Genomic DNA, 27342 nt, shown 5'->3' on the forward strand with positions numbered 1-27342 from the left:
TAATATAATCAAATTTGCGATTGAGTTCTAGCCATATAAGCAACCTTTTGCGCTTTTTGAATTATTTCTGCGCAACGCTTCTTCCTCACTAATCGACAGTCTTGGAAAAAGCCTTCGTTTCTTGGAAAACCGTTACTTCCATCATTAAATGTGACGAGTCCTTTGATAGATAATAAGGTAAAATTCAATTTAAAAATAAATAAAATTAATCACAATATAATTACCGAGTCCCCAAATACGTCCTCCACGAAACTCTCCTTCAAACTTCATTCCATCAGCTCTCCAAAACACTCCATGTCCATGAAACCAACCTTGCATTAGCTCACCTTCGAATCTATAAACATTAACATTATTATAAACATAAGAAGAGGCGCAAACATTGCTACAAAAATATTTTAAAAACACTATGAAAAAAAAGTGTTCCAAATATTGACAAAGCTTATGTTCATAACCTATATCTATATAGTGATACATGGTAAGCGAGAGGCATACAAATCTAAAGCACACAATAAAAATAAACAGTTGTTGAAGCAATATCTCGGAACAATTAACATTTTTTTGTAGCAATATTCATGCTATATTCTTTAGATTAAATATAATAATTATTACTTGGCTCCATCAGGAAACGTCATAACTCCCAATCCGGAACATAATCCATTGATAAATGCTCCATCATATCTCGTTCCATCAGGTAAAATCAAATGCCCCATTCCATGCTTTTGTCCTCTAGCGTTCCATTCACCTATGTACCGAGTTGTATCTTCGTATTTATATGCTCCGATTTTAACTACACCAGGATCTAGAACTAAATAATTTATTTAAAATAGTATTTCAATTTCAAGTTGTCTTTTACACCAGATTATCTAATAGTAAATATAAGAAATGGATAATTATTAATTATTTATAAATTTACAACATACCTTCGACCATTATGTACGAAAGCAACCAACGTAGCACTCTGAATCAAAATGCCGAAGACTAATACAAATTAGTTCATGTGTAACACCTGTAAGGCTTCTGTCAAATCCAATTACATAAGAATCTATATCTACTATATGTACAATATATTTTAAACACATAAAAAAACAACAAATAACAATAAAAAAATATTGTTTATTAATAAAAAATACATTTATAAATTATTCATCTTCACTCTCGTCCGAATTGCCAGTTCCTCGGCCACTAGAATCGCTCTCTGATTTCACATCATCTTCGACTTCCATTTCGCTCTTCTTCTTGTCGTGACATATAGCTAGATCTTTAATGTATCTAATTGTGTACTTATTGAAGTCGCATCTGTAATTGGAAGATAAAGATAAACATATTTATTCAATTATTTAAATTCAAGCGCCCACGACTGACATTTTAGGACAATTATAAAATTAATTTAAAAATTCAAATATTTACATTCTCGGTAAATTATTATGTCATATTGTTATCAGTTTTCTGTGGAATATTGTGTTTAGATTCTAATTATTGTACCTAGTTTTTATTGTTCATAATTATTGTTTTAGTACCCATGAGCGATCAATAAGATGATTTTACGCTGAAATGGAAGCAAACTTATTCAGTTAAATAACCACCTGCTTCATAATCAATGTCACGCGATCGGCATGACAGATCCCGGAATATCAAAAAATAAAAACATACGTTTTATTAGCGTTAATGTGGTTTGATCAATGTCTACTTTCAATCATCGTACGTACGTTTTTTATTTGCAATTCGAATTGCAATCCTCGTACGTACGTTATTTAATTGCAATTCGAATTGCAATCTTCGTACGTACGTTATTTAATTGCAATTCAATTCGAATATAATTATATTAAAACGTTAAATCAATCGAAAAGACTTTTATATTTTATGTGAATTATTTAAATTATATTTTATGATTAATCATTGTAAGCTCTTCAACTTGGAACAATAACATTATACACGCATTCGATAGTGAGCCTTGTGTATTTTGTTTATTTATTGTACATAGATACCATTTTCTAAGATCATGCGTATCTATGGAAATTTAAAATAATTAAATTCTTTTTTCTGATTGGTCGGAACTGTTGGGAGCTGAGGTTATGCAATAATAGGCTTTATGTGTATGTAAATAGGTACTATTATTCCATATAGCTTACAACGCTGGAAGCTTTTAAAACAAAATATATAATATATAATAATAAATAAATTATTAGCTCCACTACCTCCTCAACTATTCTATACTCCTGGTAGATTATGACAAAAAAACCGTACAAAAACGGTAGTTTGAAGCGGTTTTTTTTCTGAATATGCTTTGATGCGACTTTTGAGGTGCATAATTTGCAAACCAAGCATAATTTGCGGAAATTGAAAAAAAATAGTTTTCCTAATAATTAAAATAATAAATTAATTGTCAGCTACCTTCTCACTCATATACACTCCTAGTAGATTATGACAAAAAAACCCGTACAAAACCGTTTCGTGTGTCACAAAATGGTAGTTTGATTAATTTTAGATAGCATATGCTTCGACGCTACTTTTGTGACTACAGAAATTAAGAATAAATCTTTTTTCAATAATTAAAATAATAAATTAATTGAAGAAAACGACATAACGTGGAATAATTGCATTGGACTGTGTACTGACTGAGCTCACTCAATGTCCAGACACAAAGCAGGTCTTCAAGCATTAGTAAAAGCTAAAGAAAGCACCACATGCTATCTGGACGCACTGTATGCTTCACAGAGCAGCTCTAGTGTCAAAAAAGATGAGCAACGAACATAACAACATTTTTACAAAAGTTATAAAAATTACAATCCTTTGAGAGCTAAGCTGTGTGTAGATGTGGAAACTAATTATACCTTACTTCCGTATTATTATGAAGGTCGCTGGCTATCTTGTGCAAAAGTGATTCAAAGGGTGATTGAATTCAAAGAAGAAATAGAAACCTTTCTCAAGAAAATCACCATGAAGAGGCACATTTGTGGACGAATGATAATTTGATTGTTAAACTTGTCTATTTGGTTGAAATTTTTGGAAAATTGAGCGGTTTGAATAAATCAATGGAGGGATCATAAATGCATCCACATATTCAAAAAGACAAAATAAAAGCTTTCATTAAAATGTTGAAGTTATAGAAATCAAATTTACAAAAAGATGAGTTTTCAAAAGATTTCTGGGCCAAAGCCAATATTGAAGCAAGCAAAAATCTTTTTATTGAACACTTGAATGATTTAGTGCTGCATTTTTCAAATTATTTCAAAGATCTTAATTTCTAAGTTTTTGTTGATACAAAATCCATTTATCGACAATGGAGATGACGAATTTGAGCTGACAACCATTGAAAAAGAAAAATTGAAAGAATTATCATGCGATAGCTCACTAAAAGTTTCAATATGAAACCCTAATTCAATTTTGGATGAATCTTTGTATTGCAAAGCAATGCAAGTACTTCTACCGTTTGTAACGTCTTATTTATACGAAATGGGTTTTTCATAATAACTCCCAAATGGTGAACAGTAGCAACGTGACATTTGCACATGTCATTTATATTTCAACTATGCTATTTTTAATTTTTAAATTAATAGTTAAGATAAACAGCGACGTAGTGACAATTCGAAATTTAAAAAAAAATCGAATTAGAAGCGATTGCAAGATGAATTTCACAGAAGCAATTGATCTAGAATCTTTGGAATTGAAATTGTTGTAACTCCACAATGATTTATGCAGAAATTCTGTTAAAATATCAAAAACAAAACAAAATGCAGATTGGGGAATAGAAATTAAAAAAAGAATTAGGCAACGTAGAAAGATGCCAAAAGTATTAATTGATGCAGAGCTTTCAGTTTAGAACGAAATCATATGTATAAAAACATACTTGACCGATGGAAACAAGAAATAACAACACAATTTTAAGACTAAAAGAACTAAATAAAAAATTAGGATTCCTGCTGGACATCGAAACTGTTATTTCTAAAACAGTAAAAATAACTACGTTAAAATTTCTACGTTAAAGGATGTAGATGGAAATAAATTGTAAAATGCTGTTTACTACTCATAATAAAGTATTACCAAAAACTCATTTAGATCATCTTACTTTTATTGTGTCATATTGCCTTAATATAAATATTGTATTTACTGTTTTTAACCATATTTTATGGAACAATTTTTTTATATATTGCTCATTTAAATTGTCCTCAATGACAAATACGTATATGTATATACATAACTGCACAAATTGTACAACGAATTAAAAATGAAAAACTTGCGTCAATAAAAATAAACACGTGTTTCTTATCACTTAATCAATACATGACTCTTAATGAAAAATATTTTATGATATATTATAACGAAGCACGATTCAAACATATCATATCAAGTTTTATTACACATATGGATCATTTTCTATAATATAATATATAAACAAAACTTACATATCAGCTAATTGTTGATATTTTCTATTCAAAGCTTTCTCGATTGACAATAAAGTCGGCATTTCAAACAGTCCTTGTACTCTCGTACCATTTGTGGTTAAAGCCGACGATATCCATCGCAAATACAACTCGATGTGTCGGGTGCCTTCAACTAAATCTGATATTGTCTGCAAAGTTCTCCTCAGATATTCATCGGGCAATGATATTATTGTTAAATCAACTAAAGAAATGTACATTCAATTAATATTTATCATTAATAATATCAAATATAATTACTTACTATCTGTATATGGAATTGTTTCAATCACTTCTTGAATTAATTTAATATCGTTCAATTGAATTGAATGAATCAACGCAGTGCTCCATTCTTTTGATTTTAATGACTCGGCGACACTCTGAGGTGTAACGTTCAATTGAAGCTCAAAGGGCAAGAACGTACCACCAGAGTTCAAAGAATATTGCATTAACCCCTCAGTCGTAGCGACAGAGAAACTTTGACCCGTGGGAGAGAATTGCACGGAAAATACTCTAACCTAAAAATTGTATCGAGATATAACAACAATTAAAACTTTATATTTTATATCCTCTTACCTCAGGTTTAAAATTTCTATCGGCCATATCGCCTTGCCTGACACCGGGCAATCGCAATTTAACATCTCCGCCTTCAAGATTGCTTCTCTTTTCGATCAACGCCAAATTACCAAATTCTGTCATATTTCTACGACTGATGAAATCCTATGGTAACAATAATTTTTTAAGATAAATTCATACATATGCAATAAATAAAAATCATACTAACGGTCATAGAATCTAATGATTTATTCATAGTGATTTCAAACTTTTTAAGAAGAATAGATTCTTTAATACTGTATATGCAGATGTTTTTAGAGTTTCCGGCTGCTAATAAACATTTTCCGTCGGCTGAATAACAGATGGATGTGAAAGCTCTATAAAAGTACATTAATAATAAATAAGATTAATGAAACTTAATATTGATTCCATCAATAATTACTTGGCTTTCAAAGTTTTCTTAGCAGTGACCAAATCGGCATCGGATCTTCCGCTCCCAAGATCGTTTCTGCCGTCAATTGTCACTAATTGATCTGATGTTCTAACGTCAAACACATAAATCTGACCAGATAGTGTACAAACAGATACCTAAAAAAATATATAAATTAGATTAGCTAAATTAAGATAAATAAAATAATATGAAAATCATACTTCTTGTCCATCAGGCCTAAAAGCGACTTGTAAGCCGTCAGCATTTAAAAATATGGATTCATGATCGCTGCCTTCTTCTATACAATTCCACATTCGCAAAGTTTTATCCCAACTCACGGACGCTAGAGCTGAACTTGAGATTACAGGACTGAAAGCCAAACCGACAACAGGACCTTCATGACCACTGAGGACCTAAATTAACAGATAATTAGTTTTAACCACATATAAAATTGTGACTGTTTCACTATGACTTTACCTCTAATAATTTTCCAAATTTGATCGACCAAACGTATATCTCAAATACATCTTGACCACCAGCAGCACATAATTCGCCACTAGAATCGAGAGCACAGCAACTAAACTGCACCGGAGATGGAGATGTTAGCGTTCGGAAGTTACGATATCTGAAATTAATCATTTATAATGTAATTTTCGTTAAACAACTCATTTTTAGTCAAATAAATCTTTCAGCTTAAAGCAATATTCTAAATTCTAAATATCTTTACTGTATTCTGAATGATACGAATGTGTTGTGAAGATTGTACAATATTTCACTGCTAAGCGTTGTGACATACAACTCGCTTGAACATAAAATGCATAAAATCCCTTAACAAAAATAAGTTTTTTTAATTCTTTTCGGAACACTAAATGACGCTTAACCTTCTGCTACACTCACAAAGTTAAAAAATTTGAAACACAATTGCTGTGTTCAGTAATATGTTTAGAAACCTTGTCGATAATTTCTTTATGTAATTCTGACAGTTTCGTGCTTAGTTTAACCCTTTGAGTAACGAGTTAATTTATACACATTTGTTGGTGTATATCTGAGGGAGTGACTTAAATTTACATATTTTCCTTAATTATTTCTCGTGTTATTTGTTATTATTATTTTATATTGCATTTATAGTAAATTATAGAAAAAATCTGTGATCCTCAACGTTTTATTGCTTTGATTTATTTCACTACTTTTTTGTATCAGTATGTTTTAATAATTCATTTTAACACTTTACTATTATTAAATTTTGTTAATTTATTTTATATTTTATTTTTATATATTATTCGGCTTTTGTGGTTTTTTATATCAATTCAGAAGCTTTCAATAATTTTTATAAAAGTACTATAAAATATTTTTTCTTATATTAATTTACTTCGTACTCTTTAATTTATCGATATTATTTTCTATAAAAATCATTTACATTAAATCAAATCAAAAAAAATATTACATAAACATAATGTTTTTTATTTATTTCTTCAGTTATATATGTAAATATATAACTATTTGGGGTACCTCAAAACAGTGAAAGATCAACCACTGTACACGTACGGTGATATCGCTCAAAGGGTTAACATCCAAGAAAAGAGAATACTCCTTTTATTCGGATATATTTAAAGTAGCTAGAAATGGTTGGAAATCTCGAGGGACGTATAAGAAATAGAAACATCTATGAAGGACTACTGTGAGCCATAGTGGTAAAGAAAATGCTAAAGAACAGAATTAAACCATACCTTGTAATATCGTAGCATCTCACAGTGCCGTCGAGCGAAGCAGAGATGAAAAACTTTTTATTGGCGCTGAATTGGACGCTGGAGACTGTACTTGTGTGTTCGCTAAATGTTATGAAGCAGAACCCGGTTAAAGTGCTCCAAAGTTTCACTTTACCGTCATGTCCACCGGTAACTATGTATTGACCGTCCGGCGAATAACAGAGGCAAGTCATGTTTGAAGAATGGCCTTGTTGTTTCATAACGTATTGTTCACCTGTCAATTTAAATTAAAATTATGAATTAAATATAATACAGCATATATGAATATATTTAAATTAATATACTTTGCCATTCCCAGACGAGTAACTGTCCGATTCCGGAACATCCTAAAGCGATCCAATCGCCTGGTTTAGAAATGGCTATTGAACTGATTTCTTGTTCGGATATACTTAGAGAATGGATCAAATTAACATCTGGCATTTCGTATAAGAAAAATGAACCAGTTGAAAAGCCTAAAAATTATATAAATAAAAGGATTAGTAAGAGTAAAAAAATGGAATACAGATATAATGTTTTGATAAAGTCAATTTTAAAGATGTGGCGAAGTATAATCCCGCAGAAAAATATTTTTTATTAAAATGAATTAATAATTTTGTACAAATGGCACTTGAGAATCTATTTGCATAATTTTAAGTTATAAACTAAAGTTAAATAATAGCATCTTTTCCTGTGTGGAATTTTTTTTCGGTCATCAATTTTTTAAATTGTATTTATTTCATATTTGAGATTGTACCTATAATTAATATTTTAGTTTCCTTGTGATAAGCAGCTGTAGTCAATTGAGCACTTTTATCAACCTGTCTAACTACATCTCCCAAATAATGCTTTGAATGCTTCTTATAGCCGAACAACGTCTTATCGCTCGATTTTCCATCTTCGTCGACGTACTCTCCTTCTGAATGCGTATAACTCGGCACATCTTTATCCGACTTCTTCTCACTAGCATGCTTTTCGATCGCCTTTTCCATATTTATATCATCTTCAGCATCATCCTCCTTATCCACCTTGATTTTTTTATTCGGCGGCGCCGCAACCATTTCATTAGCATCTACAGTGCACTCCCAAACTGTCAACTGCCCGTTTCGACTAACGGTTGTGATATCAAAACTATCCTTCTCAAAGAAGCAACCCACAATGCTTTGAGAATGTCCACTCAAGTTATAAGATCGGAAATTCTCAAAATTTTCTATGGCGTATATTCTAACACACATGTCTTTCGAACCGACTGCTAAAAGTCGAGAGCAAGACGACCATTCCACGCACGTTGTGTCGTCATTGGCTCCTCGGAAGACTCTTTCCATGACGAAAGCGTTATATTCGCCACTGTAAGGCCCCGGAGACTTCATTATGAACACTATAAAAATACAGCGATTAATATTATACATAAAAATCACATAAAAATGTATATTTACCGTTATTTTCTTTGCAAACGGCAAAGTGTTTTCCATCCGGACTGAATTTCACTGCAGTAATAGGACGCTGGAATCTATACGTATGTACAACTGTGTACGAGATCATACTTATCAAACTGGCTTCACCCTCTATTGATTAAAATAAGTTATACTATTTATATCTAGAATTATGTTAAAGAATTGTATATTGTAATTGATTGAGGCTTACCTTCATTTATAGCTATTAATGTGCATCCATTTGGGGATAAATCTATAGCCGTGAAGTTATATTCACTCTCAATTGGCAATGTTAAGGATTTGTTACTGAAAAAGTGTATTTTTATATATAAATTGAAAAATAAAGTAATTATTTAATCTTAAGAAAAAAATTACTTCTTCAAATCATATATGGAAATTCTATTTCCGACTGGACTGATAACCGAGTTTCCATCTGGAGTAAATATCAAGTCTCCTTTCCGATATACAGCTCCGAGCAGGTTATTAAACTGAAATTAATGTTATTATTAGCGAGTTGAGATTCTCGGAGAGAAATATAATCATTTCAAAACTTTCATATATTACTTTTGTCATTTAACTAACAAGCCCAAATGTAAGCAAAGCAGCAAAATATCTCAAAGAACTTAAGTATCATTTAACGAAACGAAACAATTATTTAATAGTTCATATTAATTGGATGGCAATAAAAAATATTTTGCAAAACTCTTTTTGATAATTCATATAATTATTATAAACAAATTTTGATAATTTATTTTACATATTTCTTTTATTTATTTTTATATCAATTCAGAGGCTATCAATATTTTTAATAAAATTATTAAAAAATATTTTTTGTTGTTTGTTTATTTCGTACTCGTAAATCATTGGTATCATTTTCTATAAAAATCGGTTACATTAAATAAAATTTAAAAAATACTTATTAATGTAAATATATAACTACTGGGGTGCCACAAAACAGTGAAAGATCGACCACCGTACATGTACGCCGATACCATTCGCAGGATTAATAATAAAGTTCCAAAAAAATCTTATAAAATAGGTACTTTCTAGGATATTTTAGCTTATATATTATAGATTAATAAAAAAATCTGATGTTTTATACCTATGTAAAAGTTGTACGTTGGAGATATATTCAAAAGCAGTAAAATTGCTATTGATTAAATGCAAAATGTATACTGGTAAAACGACAGGTAATGTTATTATTTGGTACCATAAGGTATTACCTGTTACTCTTTTAATTACTTTTTTAATAAAAAGATTCTTAACCTCAAATATGATATCAATCGATTTTCTTAAAATGGAATAAGAATATGTTATAGCATTGTTGTTATTTAGTAGCATACAGCATTATAAATTATAAAATATATTTTAATACACACGCCGATTATTTTCCTTAAGACTAAGAAAACATAACAAAACTACCGCAAATTATATATTATTCTAATGTAATACTCTACACTTGTTTAAATGAATATGTTATACGTATAGTCTGAAAACTACACACCTTAAAAGCGAACTTCATCTTGTTTTGATCGCAACAACTTTAAGGTTAAATTCAACACGCGCGGCTGACAGCTATTGTCAAACGTATAAGGTTGCCAGTGCAAAAAAATAACTTGGAGCATATGAAAACGATAAAATCAATAAAATTTCGATTGTGTAAATCCATTTATTTCACATTATTTTATTTTATTTTATTATTAGATATTATAAACATTAAGATCATTTTGGTCGAGATCGTTATAAATTCGACCATGAGTGTTGCCTTTTTTTATTATTTAGAAAGCGGGTCATTCCATTTACGGCACAACAACTATGGATTTACTCAAGAAACATGATGATTAAAGTCACGTGAGTGATACGTCACGGTGGCGATGTTGCTCTTATCATCACGTGTGACCTCGAAAGACTCGGCCGTACAAAATCGATAAGGTCGCACCAGACTTTTTCATTCATGACGGCGACTAACGATCGTACCGAATTTTACCTTCTTATTTTATGAGAGTAATGATTCAAGCGTGACTTAAATAACCCATTAAATGCCTCACCTCGACACTCCGGCGAACGTATTAAACAATGAGGATAATGCGACTATGACGAAATGGTTTTTTTAGGTTGAGTGAATAAACATGAACATTTTGAAATAAAATATTTTATTAACACAATTCATTTCAATAACACTGAGGATAATTCCAAAATTAAACGTTCCTAGCGAGTTTATATTGGAAACCGTTACAACTAACACATCGCGCGTCTGAAACATTTCATTCATACGTCTCAACCATAAGTTATAGATATACACCGTTCTAAATGATATAATTCTCTTGAAAAAAATGAAGATAATGCTTAATACTGTTTGATGCTCGAGTGATATATATTTTAAGGGTAACACTGCTAAAAGATGAAGCTATGTATTTATGTTTAACACTGTCACGGTCTGCATCGGGAATATTGTGCGCAACGATAATATATATTCATATAACAATATGTACAACCTGTAAACAAAGGAAGGACCGTTCGCAGTAAACAGCTGCCACATCAAATTCCAAAAGACCAACTTATAATGGAATGTATAAATTATATTTATTTTTCTCTGATCCCTGATATATATCATATATGTAAATATTATATATTCTTACAATTTGTGACTATAAACATTACACTTCGTTAACATGCCAAACCACAGTTAAATTTAAATTGATATAATTTTTTTATTTAAATTATTTTAACCTATGGAGGATATACACCCCGCTATAACACTGAAAGCTAATACAATATAATATGTAATAATCGTTATTTAATATAATATACATAATTTAATGATGTATTTAAAACGCACCATGAAGATGAATCATCTGCATCGAAATTAAATAATTTTTTACAATTAATTATCGTCATATGTATATATATATATATATGTAGATATATATATATATATAGTTTATTTAGAAAACTGCATGATATAAATAAACGATATTAGAATACAACAATGGGATTTCTTCGTATCGTTTCGTTTCGACTAAAGTCTAACTGTATATAAGTTTTTGCCTTACGTCTAAAATAAACTATGGTAAACGTCGAAACTGAGTCAATGCGAACCGAAGACGGTCACTCAAACGGTCCGGTCGGGAGTTAATTTACAAACGTTATACAAATTCATACTCGAGACGAGGAAAACGATTAATAGACCAATATATTACTTTACAAATTATATTACAAACGCTCATCAGACGGGCCGATGCCCGGCCGCAGCATCAAAGACGGGCATCGGACAGTGTGATAAAAAATAACAATACAAATATTATGATTCACAGATATCGAACGTGCCGAGCGCTCCGGAGCCGTTGCTAATTATATAACGTATGTTAAATAAGGGCCGAAGATATTGACAATATATCTTCCGGCGGTGGCGGTTCGGATACTTGGCAACGGCGTGGGAGCGACGACATCGAAAATAATACGTAAGACGAAACTAACGGAACATTCATTTAATTTTTCGTGTATAAGTAAATGGCAACGATCAAGCCGTATAGACCGAGTACTTCCGCGAAAATGAGAATCAAAATCATTCCCACGAAGAGACGGGGCTGCTGCGCCGTGCCGCGGACGCCCGCGTCTCCCACGATGCCGATCGCGAAGCCGGCCGCTAAGCCGGAGAATCCTACCGCCAGTCCTGAACCCAGAGACAAGAATCCTCTGAAAAAGGAAAAAATTTCGTTAGTGATAATTCTGAATGCATTTTATCGGCGGTGCGATGCAATGCGAGTACGTACTTGAAAAGAGTGTAGTTTTCAGGTTCGAGTGTACCGGCGATGAGAATAGCGACGACCAGACCGTAAATGGCAATAATACCAGCCATTACGACTGGAATGATGGACTTCATGATGAGCTCGGGTCTCATCACAGACATGGCGGCGATTCCAGTGCCAGATTTCGCCGTTCCATATGCAGCTCCTAAGGCTATGAAATTAAATAAAAATGCGGTTAAAATTTTGACCACCGATTGCGTGTTAATTTCAACGTGACCACAAAACCAATGATTAATATTTTAGACAAAATCTAAAAATTTCCTAGTGTGATTCCATAAAACTTTTTAATCTATCGCAGTTTCATATATATAAATTATAGCAGTTTTTGAATCAGATTCACCAGAAAACAATTGTCAATACAAAGGTTGATCTATATTTATACATAACATATAAAGGATATAGTGGTTTTTGTAGACGCAGTAATGCGTCATTTTAATAGAATATTTAAAATAAAAATTGAATTAATATTATGGCTAATTAAATTCTTCTCATTTTTACACAGAAATCTAGCTGATTCTTATGGCGGTTGCCGAAAGGATTTTTTACATGTTCATAGCGATATTACATAATTTAGCCGAATCAGACGAGCGATGATGCAGTTTTAATCAGATTTACATAAAACTCAATGGAAAAATTGGGCTCGCAAATATATCTGATTACAAAATGGCGGCTGATGAAAAAATTTAAAATTCGAGAATCATGTCCATATGATTCTTTATCTTTGAAGATGCATATAAGAGATAATTAAGCCAAATCGGACATACGTCCATTATACGCTATCTGAAAAGCGCGTGAAATTTATCATTTTAGATAAGGCAAGATTCGCCTAGTACATTTGTTGATCTTTCATACGTAGTATGGCTGACATATTGGATCCTTTGGCCAAAAGAGAGCCACCATATTGCGGCCTCAAAAGATGGAGTCTGAGGCGACGCCCCAGCTGGGTGCTATTATTAGATTCGATCTGAACATCTTGGATGACAACTCGCATGCGTCTCGCGCATACGCATACACACTCGCACATACACATCCATACATATACATCTGGTACGAAATGACTAATCGTCCGATCGACAATGAGCGCAAATTAACCAGCGGCTCGACATTCGAGATGGCGAACCGATCGGATTCGGGATCGGGACATGGCTGTCACGGCTGCGGGGGCGGCTTTTCAGCGTCCGCGCGCCGATCGATATCGGCCGTAAGGGGGACGGTGGATCGCGAAGGGCACTCACAGCTGAATATGATGGCGCTAGCCGCTCCCATGACGCCGAAGAACGGCGCGTAGATGGGCGACGCATCACTTTCGGAATTGCCTGACATGATGACTGTTGAGGTCGGCTGCGGCGTACGACTATGACGGCGATCGACGAACCACTGAGGCCGAGAAGCGAAGGCCTCGCTGCGCAGACTCCGTCATATGACCGGCGCGCGCCCCGCCCCTCCCCTCGGCTCGTCGCTCTCCCATTGGTCCGACCGACACCGCCGTTCGCTTTTCGACCAATCGCGAGGCTCGTTGTATCGCCGCTCGTGACGTAACGAGTCATGTGGCCGCCGAGCGTCGAAATCGCTCCGAGGATCGCCAATACTGGAAAAAAATCTCATGACTAGTCGTAACACTTTAAAATGCGACCATACACGATTTTATTTTCAATTCAATTTAAATAAATCAAATATATAGATACAGTAGACCCCCCAATAACACGGTAAATTGGGGACGTGCTATTTGGATTCCCGTTACTTTATTCGTGAGCGAGCCAAAAAAAGGAATTCTCGCCACACGCAGCTGATTTGTACCTACGTATTGCAAAAAATGTATGAGAATTTTTTAGCCCCCAACTACACTCACCCAAATAGCACGTTCGCAATTTACCGTAATATTGGGGGGTCTATTGTATTCATAAAATACCAAAAGATGTCTTAGTTCAATTACCTTTCATAATTTTAAACACTATAAAAAATACTATAATGACCGATGTTCAGAGCGCTTGTAATGACAATAACAATTTATTGACGATTCGCAGGCGTTGATTTACATTCAAGTCATTCTCGACGTAGCGTGTTTTCAGTGAAGCTTTTTTAAGTTGCTGAAAATGGTGTCGAAGCTCTGTGATTACATTCCTTATTCTTGGTCGTTATGACCACGACATGAGCGTTCGAGAACGTTTTTCTTACACAAGTCGTCCAGCTTCTCAACTTATCAAATACAAGGATGTTTTCAGCGAAAGCTACGAGGAGCTAAGACAATTTATGTGTGCTGGTCACGTATATTAGTGCAGCGTAATAGATTTCAAATATATATTTATATTTAACATTTTGTGTCCATTTTTAATAATGTGTTTTATAGTTATTCATGTACATATGCGAGTGCATGTTTGAGCTGATAGTATATGTATAAAATAATAAATAAAACTATTTTATATAAAAGCCAGTATGACACATTGGGGAATTTTTCTAATCACTTCCTATGAGTGTTAGGATGCAATTCATTGTATTATTAACATAGCGTATATTAAGATGGTAACCAGACGTCCTCCGTTGAGAAGGATTGCCCTCCTTTTGCCCTTCATTGTCCTTGAACAAAAATTTTTGAAATGACTTTCTTGAGCTCTCATAGCGATTTCTCTTCTTTTGTCTTAGGCCGGTTTCGCACGTGCCGGTTGGATTTGCCCGGCACCGGGCTGGCGTCGTGTAGTGGGGGTGGTGTTGTATGGGCAGCGTCGGGCCGGCGCCGGATGGATTCGTCCGGTACGTCTGAAATGGTCAGTACTAGCCCATACAACACCACCCCCATAACACGGCGTGGGCCGGTGCCGGGCGAATCCATCCGGCAAGTATGAAACCGGTCTTACGCAAAATAATTCGAAGACGGCTTTGAACAAAAAAATTAAAATTGACCTTTTTTTGGGTCCCCACAGCAATCTGTTCTCCTTGAACAAAAATTTCAGTAATGACCCTATTTTTAGCTCCCGCATCAATTTAACCTTCTCGAACAAAATTTACAATGTGGCTTTTTTATATTTGGTCACTTTACTTATATTTAATTATGGAATTCTTCGGAATTTCTGGGGGGCAGTGTCAGCAATTTGTTTATGCTTGGCGATTTTTAATTAGAGTTTTTGAATTTATTAATCTTGACCATTGCAGCAAGGATGTTTTTGGCGATAGCTACGAGGAGCTGAAGCAATTTATCAGGGATGATTGTGGCACATTTTACTTATGCGCCACTACCTTTTTTTTAATATTTTTTTATTACACAATTCAAATCAGGTTTTGAAAATATGAAGGGACACTAAAACAAAATGGACATTTTTGTTCAAAGAGGACAATGTTCCTCAAAGGAGGACGTTTGGTCACCTTAGTACATACCAGTCCTTTTTCAATTCTACTGACTCTAACTTCTTCCTACGAAACAGTTCCTAATAATTCGATTAAATTGAAATCTAATCACTTAGTTTGACAAGATGGCTAAATACATAATCTTCAGGTTGTTTTTTTAAATTGTAAAATTACTTTTTTACATTATATTCCAACCCCATAGACCAAATTATTGTAAAATCAGGTACGGAATATTTTTTGAATAACCCAATTCTTTCAATTGAATTTTAACAAAACAGGTAGTGATGTTTGTGATGTATATTTTTGAACACCCATTGATTATCGCTGTAGTAATTAACAATAATTTTAGTTTAGTGACAAATAGAAATATTGTCCTTCGATACCTTATTTTTAGTATAGTCCTGTGTTTAGTAACATAAATCGGACAATCTTGTTTGTTTTGTTGTATGGAGTAAAAATAAACAATCCTTCGGGAGTGCCCACTCGTATGATTCGGAAATAATGGGAAAAGCAAGATGATACCAAATTTACTTCCATCAATTCTACATAGGTCATAAATTGTAATATTTTAAAGTTAAAAGACACGTCGATCAATATTAATGGGAGGCAAAGAATTAAAACATCATCACCTCAATTACATTTGGTAGCAATATACACGACCTAGTTCCTTTGTATAATCTAAGTGGATGTTACAAATTTGTATTAGAGGCCCAAAAAAGTTTGATGGAAATCTGATAAAAACTTTAGCAGAAACAAAAACATGAGAATCATACATTGCGTTTGCAGCGGAAGACACCTGTTGTATTCTCACTGTTAAATTCTCCTTTAGCGAGAGTAATCCAATTGCTGAATAAAATATCCGCGAAAATTAATATTTTACACATTTAATCCATAAAGTTTTCTTTTCCGACATCGATTTTAAGTTTATTGTTACACTTCTTTTATTTTATTTATTTTTATTTAATAAAGCTACAGTACATGTATTTGTATTATATACATATATGTGCATAAATCATAATTTGTATGTGTAAAGTAAATTGGCATCTATAATATATTTATAAATGAATAGATCTACCATACCATAATTGATTTACTGAATTTTAATTGTCCAGTAATTGTTTCTATTTTGTATTTTAGAATAACTCGGTTTTATAATTAAATATGACACCTTAATAAATAGTTCTAATTTTTCATTAGAACTAACTAAACTTAGTTGTGAAAGAGAGCAGGTAACTGAAAAGTAAAGAAAATAAATTCACGAATTGAGTTACGTATCATTTGAACTAAGTTGACGTAAATAACTCCTGCTTTATTATTTATAGTAAACCTCAAATTCTCTAAATAATACAAAAGTATAGATTAAAAATAACAGTTTCATTTGCTTATAACTAACTAACACAAATGTCATTCATTTCATTCTTTATACAGTCCATCATATTATTCGAGTACTTTAATCTAATATTTTTTTATTATGCCTCAATTTTTCAAAGCATATCTATTTGATTTACTATTATATTATATAACCACTAGAGGTATTATCATTTTACAGTATATTACATAACATAGTTCCTAATAAGCTGTTTATTACATACTCAAACACAAAAAAAACTTGTCAAATATTTGCATACTATATTCAATGCTTTTCCAACGCCCTAGTAAGTAACTGATTCATGTTCACTAAGAGGCTGCGAGGATCTTCCACTAATCCGGCCGCCACCATAGCGTTGCTGAATAGCTGCTCCGTGACTAGAGTGGCCAATTCAGGATCATTCTTCGATAAATGGTTCAGCTTCATTATAATAGGATGCCTAGAAACGATTATTTGTATTTTATAAATAATAAAGACGTATAAAACGAGCGTTTCTTACTTTGGATTAATTTCTAATTGAGGCTGTAGGAGCGAATATCTGTTTTGTTCTGGAAACTGGTGCGATTGGGTTCTAATAAAATGTCTAGCTGCGGCCATTTCTTCGACGGTTACCACGCAAGGGTGATTATCGAGTTTAGTAGTAACTTTAACGTTGAAGACTTTACCGGGAAGGCAGTGCTTGATCCATTTGATTAGATCGTCGAGATCCGGTTGACTGAGAGTTAGCTCACCTGATTAATTAAAATAAGATCAGTAATGGAAATAATTAGAATAAGATCATTTTTTTTAAATTACCAGTTGTTGTATCTTTATCTTCTGAAGTATCTTGACGCATTTGTTTTTCAACTGATGTTAAATCTCGAGTGTTGAAATGCCGCAATTGCATCAAGACTAACTCATCGTAAGGTTCATAACAAAACAATACTTCAACTTGACGCTTTTTGAGCGATTCAAAGTACGGAGAAGATTCAGCTAAAGCTCGACTAAAATGAGATTTAAATAGATATAGATAAAATTACAACAAATTAAAATTAATTTTCATGGCAAAAATCTTAACTTTTATTATATGATATAAAATAATAAATTGTACCTAGGAGCGGCCAAATAATAAATGTCCTTTTGATTTTCTTTTATACGAGAGCAGTATTCGGGTATAGAGATTTTCTTTCCTTCTTCCATTAGCGACGATTCAAATCTGAGTAACTTTCCTATCTCTTCCTAAAACGATTAGATAAGCCATTGTAAAATATATTTAATATATAATTTGTGTACAAAATACCTTTTCCAATTGATTTTCATTAGTTACTATGCCTTCTTTTAAAAACATTCCGTAATCGTGATAAAACTGGTCAAAGTCCACTGGATGTTTTATGGACTGATCGTGCAAAAATCTCAAAATTCTATTCGTGAGTACCGTACGAAGCTTCCTAAAAATAGACACGATTCACATATTCACGAAAATTATACAAACTCAATTATATAATTTACCTTATCAGTGCACTATTCTGTAACAGTTCTCTACTTAGATTTAAAGGAATGTCTTCGGAATCAACGACGCCTGAAATATTAACATTAAATAAACACATATCGTAGATAACAACATATCAGTGTAAAAAAAATATCAACCTTTTACAAAACGTAGCCATTTCGGTAAAATATTCTCAGCTTTGCTTTTAATCAATACTTTGCGACTGTACAACGCTACACCAACATCAGAATCACGGGACATTTCGAATAAACCAGGTTTCCCTTCCGGGAAGTATAACACGGAACGAATCGTCAGCGGAGCATCAGTCTTGTAATGCAGAATGAATCTCGGGGTATCGTAACTATTGGCAACAAATCTGTAAAATTCTGTGTGTTGCTCCAGAGACACGTCTTTGGGATCCATCAACCAGATTGGCTAGAAAGTTTGGTTTTAAATCATTTATACAGTTAAAAGCTCAGTTTAGACTTGATTAGTTAAATAAGCACCTGAATAGAATTGATTCTTTGTCCGTTTAAGAAAATTGGAGCTCCAACGAAATTGCTGTATTTCTGAATTATATCTGTAAATACAAACGTGTGATTAATATAATATACGTTGCATAAGTGAATGATAATTGATACAGACCTTGAATGACTTTATCATCGGCATATTCTCTAGATTCCATCTTTAGATGAATCACAATTTTAGTGCCGAGTTGGACACTTTCTGCTTCTTGAATTTGATAAGTCCCAGAACTACAATAATTTTTTTTATGAAAATTAACCATTATGTAAATGAAAATTGAATGCTTTAGTGAGAATTGAGAGTTTCTTTATGAACATATTGAAGAACAATCTCGAGACTATGTCATGTATATGTTACACCGAATCGGGAAATCGCTTATTTCGTGAAGTGGGCAAAAATTGCCTAATTTGAGAAAAGTGCAAGCCCGTTTCTTTATTCATGAATTAGGCAACTTATCTGCCGAATGCGTGAATTGAGCAAGAATTGTTGTATTTTGGACAGGTTAAGTGCGAGCGAGCGAGCGTCAATCAGAACAGTGAGCACCCCATGATTCGTTGCAGTTATTCATGGGGTGTTCACTTTCTGACCAACGCTCGCTCGCTGCCACTCGCGAGCACCTAGCCTATAGAATAGTTGCGTGAAAAACTTTTTTTATTTCATTAAATTACATAAGGTGACCAGAGGTCCTCCATTGAGGATTGCCCTTTGATCTCTTTAAACAAAAAATTTCAAAAAGACCGTTCTCTTGAGCTTCCGTGGCAATTACTTCGCAAAAAATTTTCAGTGGTGGTATTTAAACAAAATTTTTGAAATAACCTTTTTTTTACCTCCCACAGCAGTTTGTACTCAAACAAAAATTCTGAGGTTGTTTTTGAACAAAAATTTCCATTATTCTAAATGACCTTTTTTTAGCTTCCGCAGCAATAACGACATTTTTATTTTTGGTTTCCTCCTTTGATATTTTCAAAATCTGGTCACCTTAATTACAATATACCTGCTAATCTCTCGTCATTAGTTATACAATCAGATTTTTAACGGCAATTCATGAATGAAGCAACGGGCTTGCACTATTGAACAATTTTTTATCCATTTTACGCAGTAAGCGATTTCACCGATTTGGTGTAACATATATGTACATGACAAATGTTAACTGAGATACACATAGTCTCGAGATATTTAGACATTATGATGATTGAAATTTTAATAACACGTGGATTTGTTATATTTAAATAAGGTTGCAGCTGAATCTATCTGAAATGTCTTTTATATAATATTGAGTAGACATTAGAATGATTTTTTAAATGAAAAAATAATATTTCATTAGAAATTTCTATGGATATTTTTATAAGGGGCATGCTCAACATAACATCAAATATTTTTTAGAATAAAAAATGTTAGAAATATGATAAGAAGAATATTTGGACTAATATATTTAGTTAATACGAAAATCTGAATAGGGTCAATTTGTACCCCGCTCAGATTACATTGTTTTTTTTTTGTTTTAGCTAGATTCTCGTAGAAATGCTACCTGCAAATTCCTAAAAATTTCAATAGTTTCTTTTACTAATTATAAAAAAAATCTGAATAATTAACAATGAAAGTATCTCAGATTTACTATTTTGTTTTAAAATGAAAGATATTCAATTAATTTTAATGTAATCTATAATTATATTTATTGGATACAAAACTACCGGGTCAATAAAAATTTGACTCATACACTACTATACTTGGGATATTTTATCAGGAAATTATTTTCTTCAAAAAGTAACAGCAGATTGTCATGAAGATAAAGTGCAGAGACGAATTAAGCCATGCAGCTCAATTGTTCGATATCTTACTTATAAATTGCAAACGAAGTAGTGTTCTCATATACAAAGAAGCAATATAAATAATTCCTTAAGACCATTCGGTCAATTTCATAAAATTTGATTATGAAATATTACCCATCAGATGTCCATTTAAAACCAGGCGATCCTTCAACCGAACTGCGTGTAAAAACTTCTACTTTATCAGCAACCATAAACGACGAATAAAATCCAACTCCAAATTGTCCGATAATCGATGTAATCGATGAGCTATCTGGAGAGTTAGTCTTTAACTGATCCAAAAACGCTTTTGAACCAGATTTAGCAATTGTTCCAATGTTTGATATTAGTTCTTCGCGTGTCATTCCAATACCAGTATCCTATAAAATTAAAAATGTTACATAAAATAATATATATTATTAAGCTAATAAACTAATTTTTACAAACTTGGATTGTTAAAATTCTGTTAGGTTTATCGGTTGCGATGTGAATCTCTAAAGCTCTGTCTGCTTCTAGATGAGTTTGTTTATCGGGCATATTGCTCAAGGAAATGTATCTCAATTTTTCTAAAGCGTCGCTCGCATTGGATATTAATTCTCTGACAAACACCTAAAAACGCATTAAATAATTAATTACCCAATTTTATTATTATTCAATTAACTATATAATCACCTCTTTATCAGAATACAAAGATCTAGCTACAATATCCAAAAGCATTTTTGTCTCCGCTTGAAACTCCATAGTATCACTGGGTCCTTTAACCTTTTCATTGTCTTTGATGATAGTATGACATTCGTTTTCACTCGCAGCTGCAGTGCTGAACTTTTTATTTGCAGATATTATACGAGAATTTGAAATTGTAACTGAAAAACACCAATTTTCGAATAAAAAATCTATACTTAGAGGTTAGAATTGTTTTATTAATTTAATGTGTTAAAATATTGATTAAATTTTACCAGGATTTTTATTTAATAATGTAGAAATGGTGCGCCTAGAAATATTTCGCATTGGTATGCGAGAAATCATCCTTAGAGCTGCAGCCATGGCCGGCACGATGTTTGACAGCTCGTGATCTAAGCACTAATAATAATGGCCATTATCTACGTTTTTTTTATTTCTTCCCCTTTAATATATTAAATTAATCACATGTTTGTATCGCATTTATATAATTAAATATGTATTTTACATAAACACTAAAATGTTTTATATTTAAAATATATTTCGTGCTAATAATATTTATGATTTATAATCAGTGTTTATAATCAATATTTTATTTGCTTTTTAAATGATAAAATCATATTTATCGATAAATATATGTACTGTCATTCATAGTAGATTATTTTACACACAAATGACTGATTTATTCAATTATTTGTTTATAATCTAGTAATCTTATATCACGTATGTCTTACATTCTTGAGTCTGATAGCGATTAGATATGAAAGCATGATTTTTGATAACATATATGTGTATCAACACCATGTGATATTTTTGCAACAGTTTTTTAAATAAAAAAAGTATTTTAAAATTTTGCATAACGTATTTTATGAAATATGTATTTGTTTATATAATTTCTAGTTACAGTTGTTATAATCTAAACAGACATTTATAACTGTCTAAACTAGTGTCTCCAAAATATTTTTGGTTCACGTTGCCCTTATAATATCAGGATATCAGTCGTAAATAAAATTAAGATTTATATTTTAATAATTTCCAAGACTTAATTAGTTTAAAATTGTCACATTTTTCTTTTAGTGTTATGTTGCAACTCTAATGCTACTTCTTCCTTTGTGAGATTTTCTGTAATCTTCACGTTTTTAACATTCGAGGGGCCAGTGGAACCTCAGTCATTATATAGGTTGCTCAATGGCTTAAATGAGCGGGAGAGCAACTACACGACCAGTCTTTTCAGCTGCCGGGCGACGACAGCACACAGAAACAAATCAAAGTTTGCCACGGCCATTTTGGCCATAATAAAATTGTTGCCCGTCAAAAAAACATTATTCTTAGCAGAAGTAAATTCAAATGAAGCTGTGGTCCTGAATGAGTGTTGAATCCATGTAAACTTGCTACTATATTTTTCAAGCCAGTAGATAAATTGCGAATAAAGTCTAAATAACTTAAGTGAAATTAACTGGTTTAAGTTCTTGGTAGAAGTTAATTCAGTGCGGCTGTGTTCGAACTTACATACTCTTAAACGTCGAGGGAATTCTAATGTCCCTCCCATTCATCAATCGGGTGGAATTAGACTATTTGTTGTTGTGTAATAAATTATTAGCTAAATTATCTGCGTGCAATGATTAAAAAATCCATAGAATCAGAAGTGATGCTATTTCTATGGAATGTGTAAACTTGGATTCAGGTACCTCCTGGTGCATTCTATCGCATTATGCATCGATCCTTTGGCTTTGTTTGGGTAGCCCTGAACTTTTTAGCAAGTGCTTTCAATCGTAATGGATGTCCACTCAGATGATTTGTTTGATGCTTCTAAAAGTTATTCTCACCGCACCAATAACTATCAAGACAATATTTTTAGATTTTGTTTTTCTTTTACTCCTTGCCGTTGGTTATGATGGGTATTATTATTTATTTTCGTCTTTCTATACTTATTTCCAAATATTGAGTAAAATGTACCCTTAGTAATATCAATATTTAGAGGTTAAAATTTTCTTTTTAGTATATATTTTAAGGGATAATAAATAACATTACATACTATTAAAGAAATAAAAGAAAAATATAATGTGGAAAATATTTATTTAACTATTCATTTCAACCATTTGTTGACAAAATACACTTTCCACAATGGTATATTTATTTTTACATAATAATAAAGGAATTTTTGGCGATACTGCCCATCTAAGGTGGTAAAACTAATTAATTTATTTTCAACTAGAATTAGATACAAATATGTATATAATATATATGTGTATATATATAAATTTATTTATCATACAAACATTATAAAATAACCACACATATGTCTATCATATAATAATAATAACTGAATTATACTAAAATTTTATAAACAATAAAAATAAATATCTACAAATTCACAATCGTAAAAAAATTATATAAAAATGGTAAGTAATGTTTGGAATTTTCGTTTAAAACATATATAATAATAATGTATATTTTATATATGTATATTATAATTTCATTTCAATAAATAACACACGCACATTTAGATCTGTCTGTTTGGTTAAATTGATAAAGGTTTCGATACAAATTTGACCGTTCGTTATAAATATATATATATCAATATCACAGAAATTTAAATCATAAATATAATACATATACCATACTTTTTTATGTTATTCGATACAAAGGTAACTTTAAACTGAGTCAATTAAATTAAGGTTAGAAGGAAAAGTAAATACATACAAAGAATAAACGGTCAAATTTGATCATCGATCTAATGACAGACATATTTGAAATGATCGTATTGGTCCCTCAATGCCAAGAGGAGCATTTCTTAAAGAAATAAATTATCATAATCAATTCGCTTTATGTCATCGTCGTACATTGGAATCATAGAGATATGGAATGGTTATTACTAGATTCTAAAACATTATTTTTTTTAAATATATGTATATTTTAATATGTATATATGTAATAAAAAAAAAACATTACAAAGAATTTGTACTTTTATCATATTGATAAAAAGTAAAAAAACTTTAAAGTTAGTTAATTGTGCATGTATATTATTTTCGCTAATTAACCTCATTTATTCATATTTTAATACAATATAAAACGTTCCAGCATTGGTCCGCTAATTTCATCTTTTATGGAACATTCGAGAGATATATCACGAGCAAATTGGAATGTTACTTTGTCACTTAACGCAAACAAAGAACTCAGAACGTCGAGCGAGATTCAAAAATTATGCAAAGCGGTTACTGGGAAGAGAGCTGGGTAACATTAAAATCACAGATATGAGGTTAACCGATTTTGCGTCTGAACGAGAAACGATTCGAAATTTATATAAACATAACGACGTCGAGGTAACTTCTAAGGCCATTTACTTGCCGTTGAAACGATAAAAAACTGACATGATATACTTAACATATGTCATTATAATGTAGTACATTATATATATATATGTATATATAATACTAGATAGAATTGAATCGTAAATTTTGTTTAAACTACAATTGAGATCTACCTTTTGATGACAAACGTCATAAATATGAATATATGATAGTAATATATATATATGTAATGATTTTACTTGTCTATCTAACGTGGATTTGTAAGTATATAAAAAAATAATGTCTTCCGTCAATTTGATAAAATTGAAAAGATTGATTAAATCATTTAAAACATAATTGTCATTCAAAGAGAAAATCATAAATAGTCATTTATTAGATTTGTTTAACGTGAAATATGAGGGGAGATTCATAATTCTCTGACCTTTCATGGATTTAAAATATTATTTTATTCCTAATTTAGACATCACTCTGAACAATTCAGAGATTAAACAGACGTAAAAAAGTTACTTAACTCCTTTATTGATGATAAATAAAAATCAGTTCTTGAAAGAACATACTGTGATAAAAAGTAAAGACTGACTGAATATTTTATGTTTCAGTTTATGTTTGGTTTCGTAAAAACCGTCGAAATAGAACATAAACAGAAACTTCATTTCATATATTTATTTTTAAGAAGTTTGTATATGAGATTTTTATTTTAGGTATAGTGTAAAGTAAAGAGTATTTTTTTAATAACATGTCTGTTCAACGGTATACGAAGTATACTATGTGGCAAAATAGAAAAACAAATGTAAAACGTCAAAGGTCATGACAAATGCATTGCTAGATATAAAAAAAACATCATAAATAATACATGTTTCACCTTACACTGCTTAATTATTTCTGTGAATTTCTTCCTAATTATTTTTGGACAAAAACACTAGCACATTCTTTTAGAATTGCAATGTCATTTTAGCAACATACTGTGTAAGGCAAGAGCATTTGCAATTTGTCTGTGTTTTAAATAATAAATTCTTTATAATACCTAGACTTTTGCAAAATTTTCAGTTAGCCATTATACAACAATAATTATTGAATCTACATATAAAAGATAATAACTTGAGAAGAATATGGCAAAAAATGTCAGTTAAATAGAAAGCAATTATGATTGATGAAAATGGCGATACTACATTCCAAGTCAAATTAAACCTGGATTGTCTATATTGTAGACAAGAAATGAGTCTAAAACTTGTCGATGAGAAAGTTTTGGAGAGAATGAAATATATATTTTAAGAAAAAGGTTGGTATTGAAGAAATTACAGGTTGGAGAATTACAGACTGTCCCTCGTAACGTAAGAGTTGTATGCACAGTTGGATATTTGATTATTTCTTTGATATGCAGAATCGCACATAACATAATATCGATATACAGTGTGCTATATATTTTATATTATTATATATACGATCAGTGGTGGCTCATGAAGGGGTGCTGCGTAGTTATATTCTATAAAATGATCTATTTGTTTATTTTTCATCGCCCGGATCGTAGAAACTTTCCTTATAGATAGCTTGAAAAATAGACAAATGGTTTAATATTTTAAATAAAATAACTATTCAGCACCCGCTCACGAGCCGCCACCGCATACGATCATTCATAAATACATCATCAATAAATATAACATCGTATAAACTGGCACAATCGCGAAAATCAAAAATAAATTTATCTTCTTTCCTAAAAACGAATCAATCATAATAACATTTTTTCAAACTTAATAATCTTATTTACACAACTTACTATACCGCGAAAACAATGTCGGAGAAAATATTATACATGCGTATATTTATTATTATTATGTATATGTATATAAAAGATTGTTGATACAATTATCAATATTGTGTGTTTGATCGTTTTTAGAAGATATAAAAGGCACCTAATTCTCATAATAAATATATGAAAATATTACTTTACGCCTAATCGCGCCGTTAAACATACTTGTATATATTGTGTACGAATAATAACTTGTGATATTAAAATTTTTCATGTATGTATATATGAACACAGTATTACTTTACGAATATTTTATAATATGTATAATTAATCCCCGACATAAGAATGATATGAACGTCCGTCTAGAATATGTCTTGTAAATTAAAGCCGTACTCGGTCTCCAGCGAGCTCAGCAGCTCCTGGTCGGTGAAGTTGCTCGTATCCGTCGAAGGCATATTTTCGAGGAAGTCCAGGTTGAAGTCGGTCGCCTGACCGGGGAAGTTGGAGGATGCGTTGTTATTGACTGGCGTGCTCTGCAACGAGGGGAACTGACTCATGTTCTGCTGCGAGTTTGGCGTTTGTACTGAGTTCGACTGCGGAACGACCGAATTTTGGTTGTTCATATTGTGTTGGTGCAGCGAAATGTTCTGGTTTTGGTTCATGCTGATGTTAGATGGCTGTGAAAGATATATGTGTTAGTATTGCATGGAAAA

General features: G+C 31.9%; 5 protein-coding genes across 5 annotated transcripts in view; all 5 read right to left on the reverse strand.

The window, feature by feature from the left end:
• Nucleotides 1–3: 3 nt before the first annotated feature.
• rtp (MORN repeat-containing protein retinophilin) lies at nucleotides 4–1045 on the reverse strand. The gene is made up of 4 exons (XM_088201591.1): nucleotides 921–1045; nucleotides 610–805; nucleotides 225–334; nucleotides 4–160 (listed from the first exon to the last, which is right to left on the reverse strand). The coding sequence occupies exons 1-4, from the start codon at nucleotides 928–930 to the stop codon at nucleotides 9–11; spliced, it is 468 nt and encodes a 155-aa protein (XP_088057717.1). The 5' UTR covers nucleotides 931–1045; the 3' UTR covers nucleotides 4–8.
• A 50-nt stretch (nucleotides 1046–1095) lies between these two features.
• On the reverse strand, nucleotides 1096–11030 carry LOC148227709 (periodic tryptophan protein 2 homolog). Its single transcript, XM_088201589.1, has 15 exons — nucleotides 10083–11030; nucleotides 8954–9066; nucleotides 8790–8884; nucleotides 8582–8710; nucleotides 7903–8523; nucleotides 7454–7621; nucleotides 7131–7383; nucleotides 5881–6028; nucleotides 5625–5816; nucleotides 5416–5561; nucleotides 5203–5350; nucleotides 4995–5138; nucleotides 4684–4936; nucleotides 4404–4623; nucleotides 1096–1296 (listed from the first exon to the last, which is right to left on the reverse strand). The coding sequence occupies exons 1-15, from the start codon at nucleotides 10098–10100 to the stop codon at nucleotides 1140–1142; spliced, it is 2805 nt and encodes a 934-aa protein (XP_088057715.1). The 5' UTR covers nucleotides 10101–11030; the 3' UTR covers nucleotides 1096–1139.
• Nucleotides 11031–11772: 742 nt separating this feature from the next.
• Vha16-1 (Vacuolar H[+] ATPase 16kD subunit 1) lies at nucleotides 11773–13766 on the reverse strand. The gene is made up of 3 exons (XM_088201590.1): nucleotides 13623–13766; nucleotides 12352–12538; nucleotides 11773–12274 (listed from the first exon to the last, which is right to left on the reverse strand). Exons 1-3 carry the CDS (start codon nucleotides 13708–13710, stop codon nucleotides 12067–12069), a joined length of 483 nt encoding a protein of 160 aa, XP_088057716.1. The 5' UTR covers nucleotides 13711–13766; the 3' UTR covers nucleotides 11773–12066.
• A 3222-nt stretch (nucleotides 13767–16988) lies between these two features.
• Trap1 (TNF receptor associated protein 1) lies at nucleotides 16989–21975 on the reverse strand. Its single transcript, XM_088201664.1, has 13 exons — nucleotides 21850–21975; nucleotides 21566–21756; nucleotides 21341–21502; nucleotides 21032–21273; nucleotides 19209–19318; nucleotides 19070–19143; nucleotides 18722–18998; nucleotides 18584–18653; nucleotides 18375–18522; nucleotides 18186–18313; nucleotides 17891–18078; nucleotides 17595–17826; nucleotides 16989–17534 (listed from the first exon to the last, which is right to left on the reverse strand). The coding sequence occupies exons 1-13, from the start codon at nucleotides 21935–21937 to the stop codon at nucleotides 17360–17362; spliced, it is 2085 nt and encodes a 694-aa protein (XP_088057790.1). The 5' UTR covers nucleotides 21938–21975; the 3' UTR covers nucleotides 16989–17359.
• Nucleotides 21976–25571: 3596 nt separating this feature from the next.
• Nucleotides 25572–27342, reverse strand: part of mam (neurogenic protein mastermind) — a 113112-nt gene continuing 111341 nt past the window's right edge. The window contains exon 9 of the mRNA XM_088202034.1: nucleotides 25572–27306. Within this exon, the coding sequence (XP_088058160.1) occupies nucleotides 26992–27306 (315 nt within the window). The 3' untranslated portion in view covers nucleotides 25572–26991. The remainder of the gene's footprint in view (nucleotides 27307–27342) is intronic.

This window comes from Plectrocnemia conspersa, unplaced genomic scaffold (assembly GCF_051122295.1).
Source record: "Plectrocnemia conspersa isolate PC_06_02 unplaced genomic scaffold, ASM5112229v1 ptg000013l, whole genome shotgun sequence".
In the NCBI taxonomy this organism is placed as follows: domain Eukaryota; kingdom Metazoa; phylum Arthropoda; class Insecta; order Trichoptera; family Polycentropodidae; genus Plectrocnemia; species Plectrocnemia conspersa.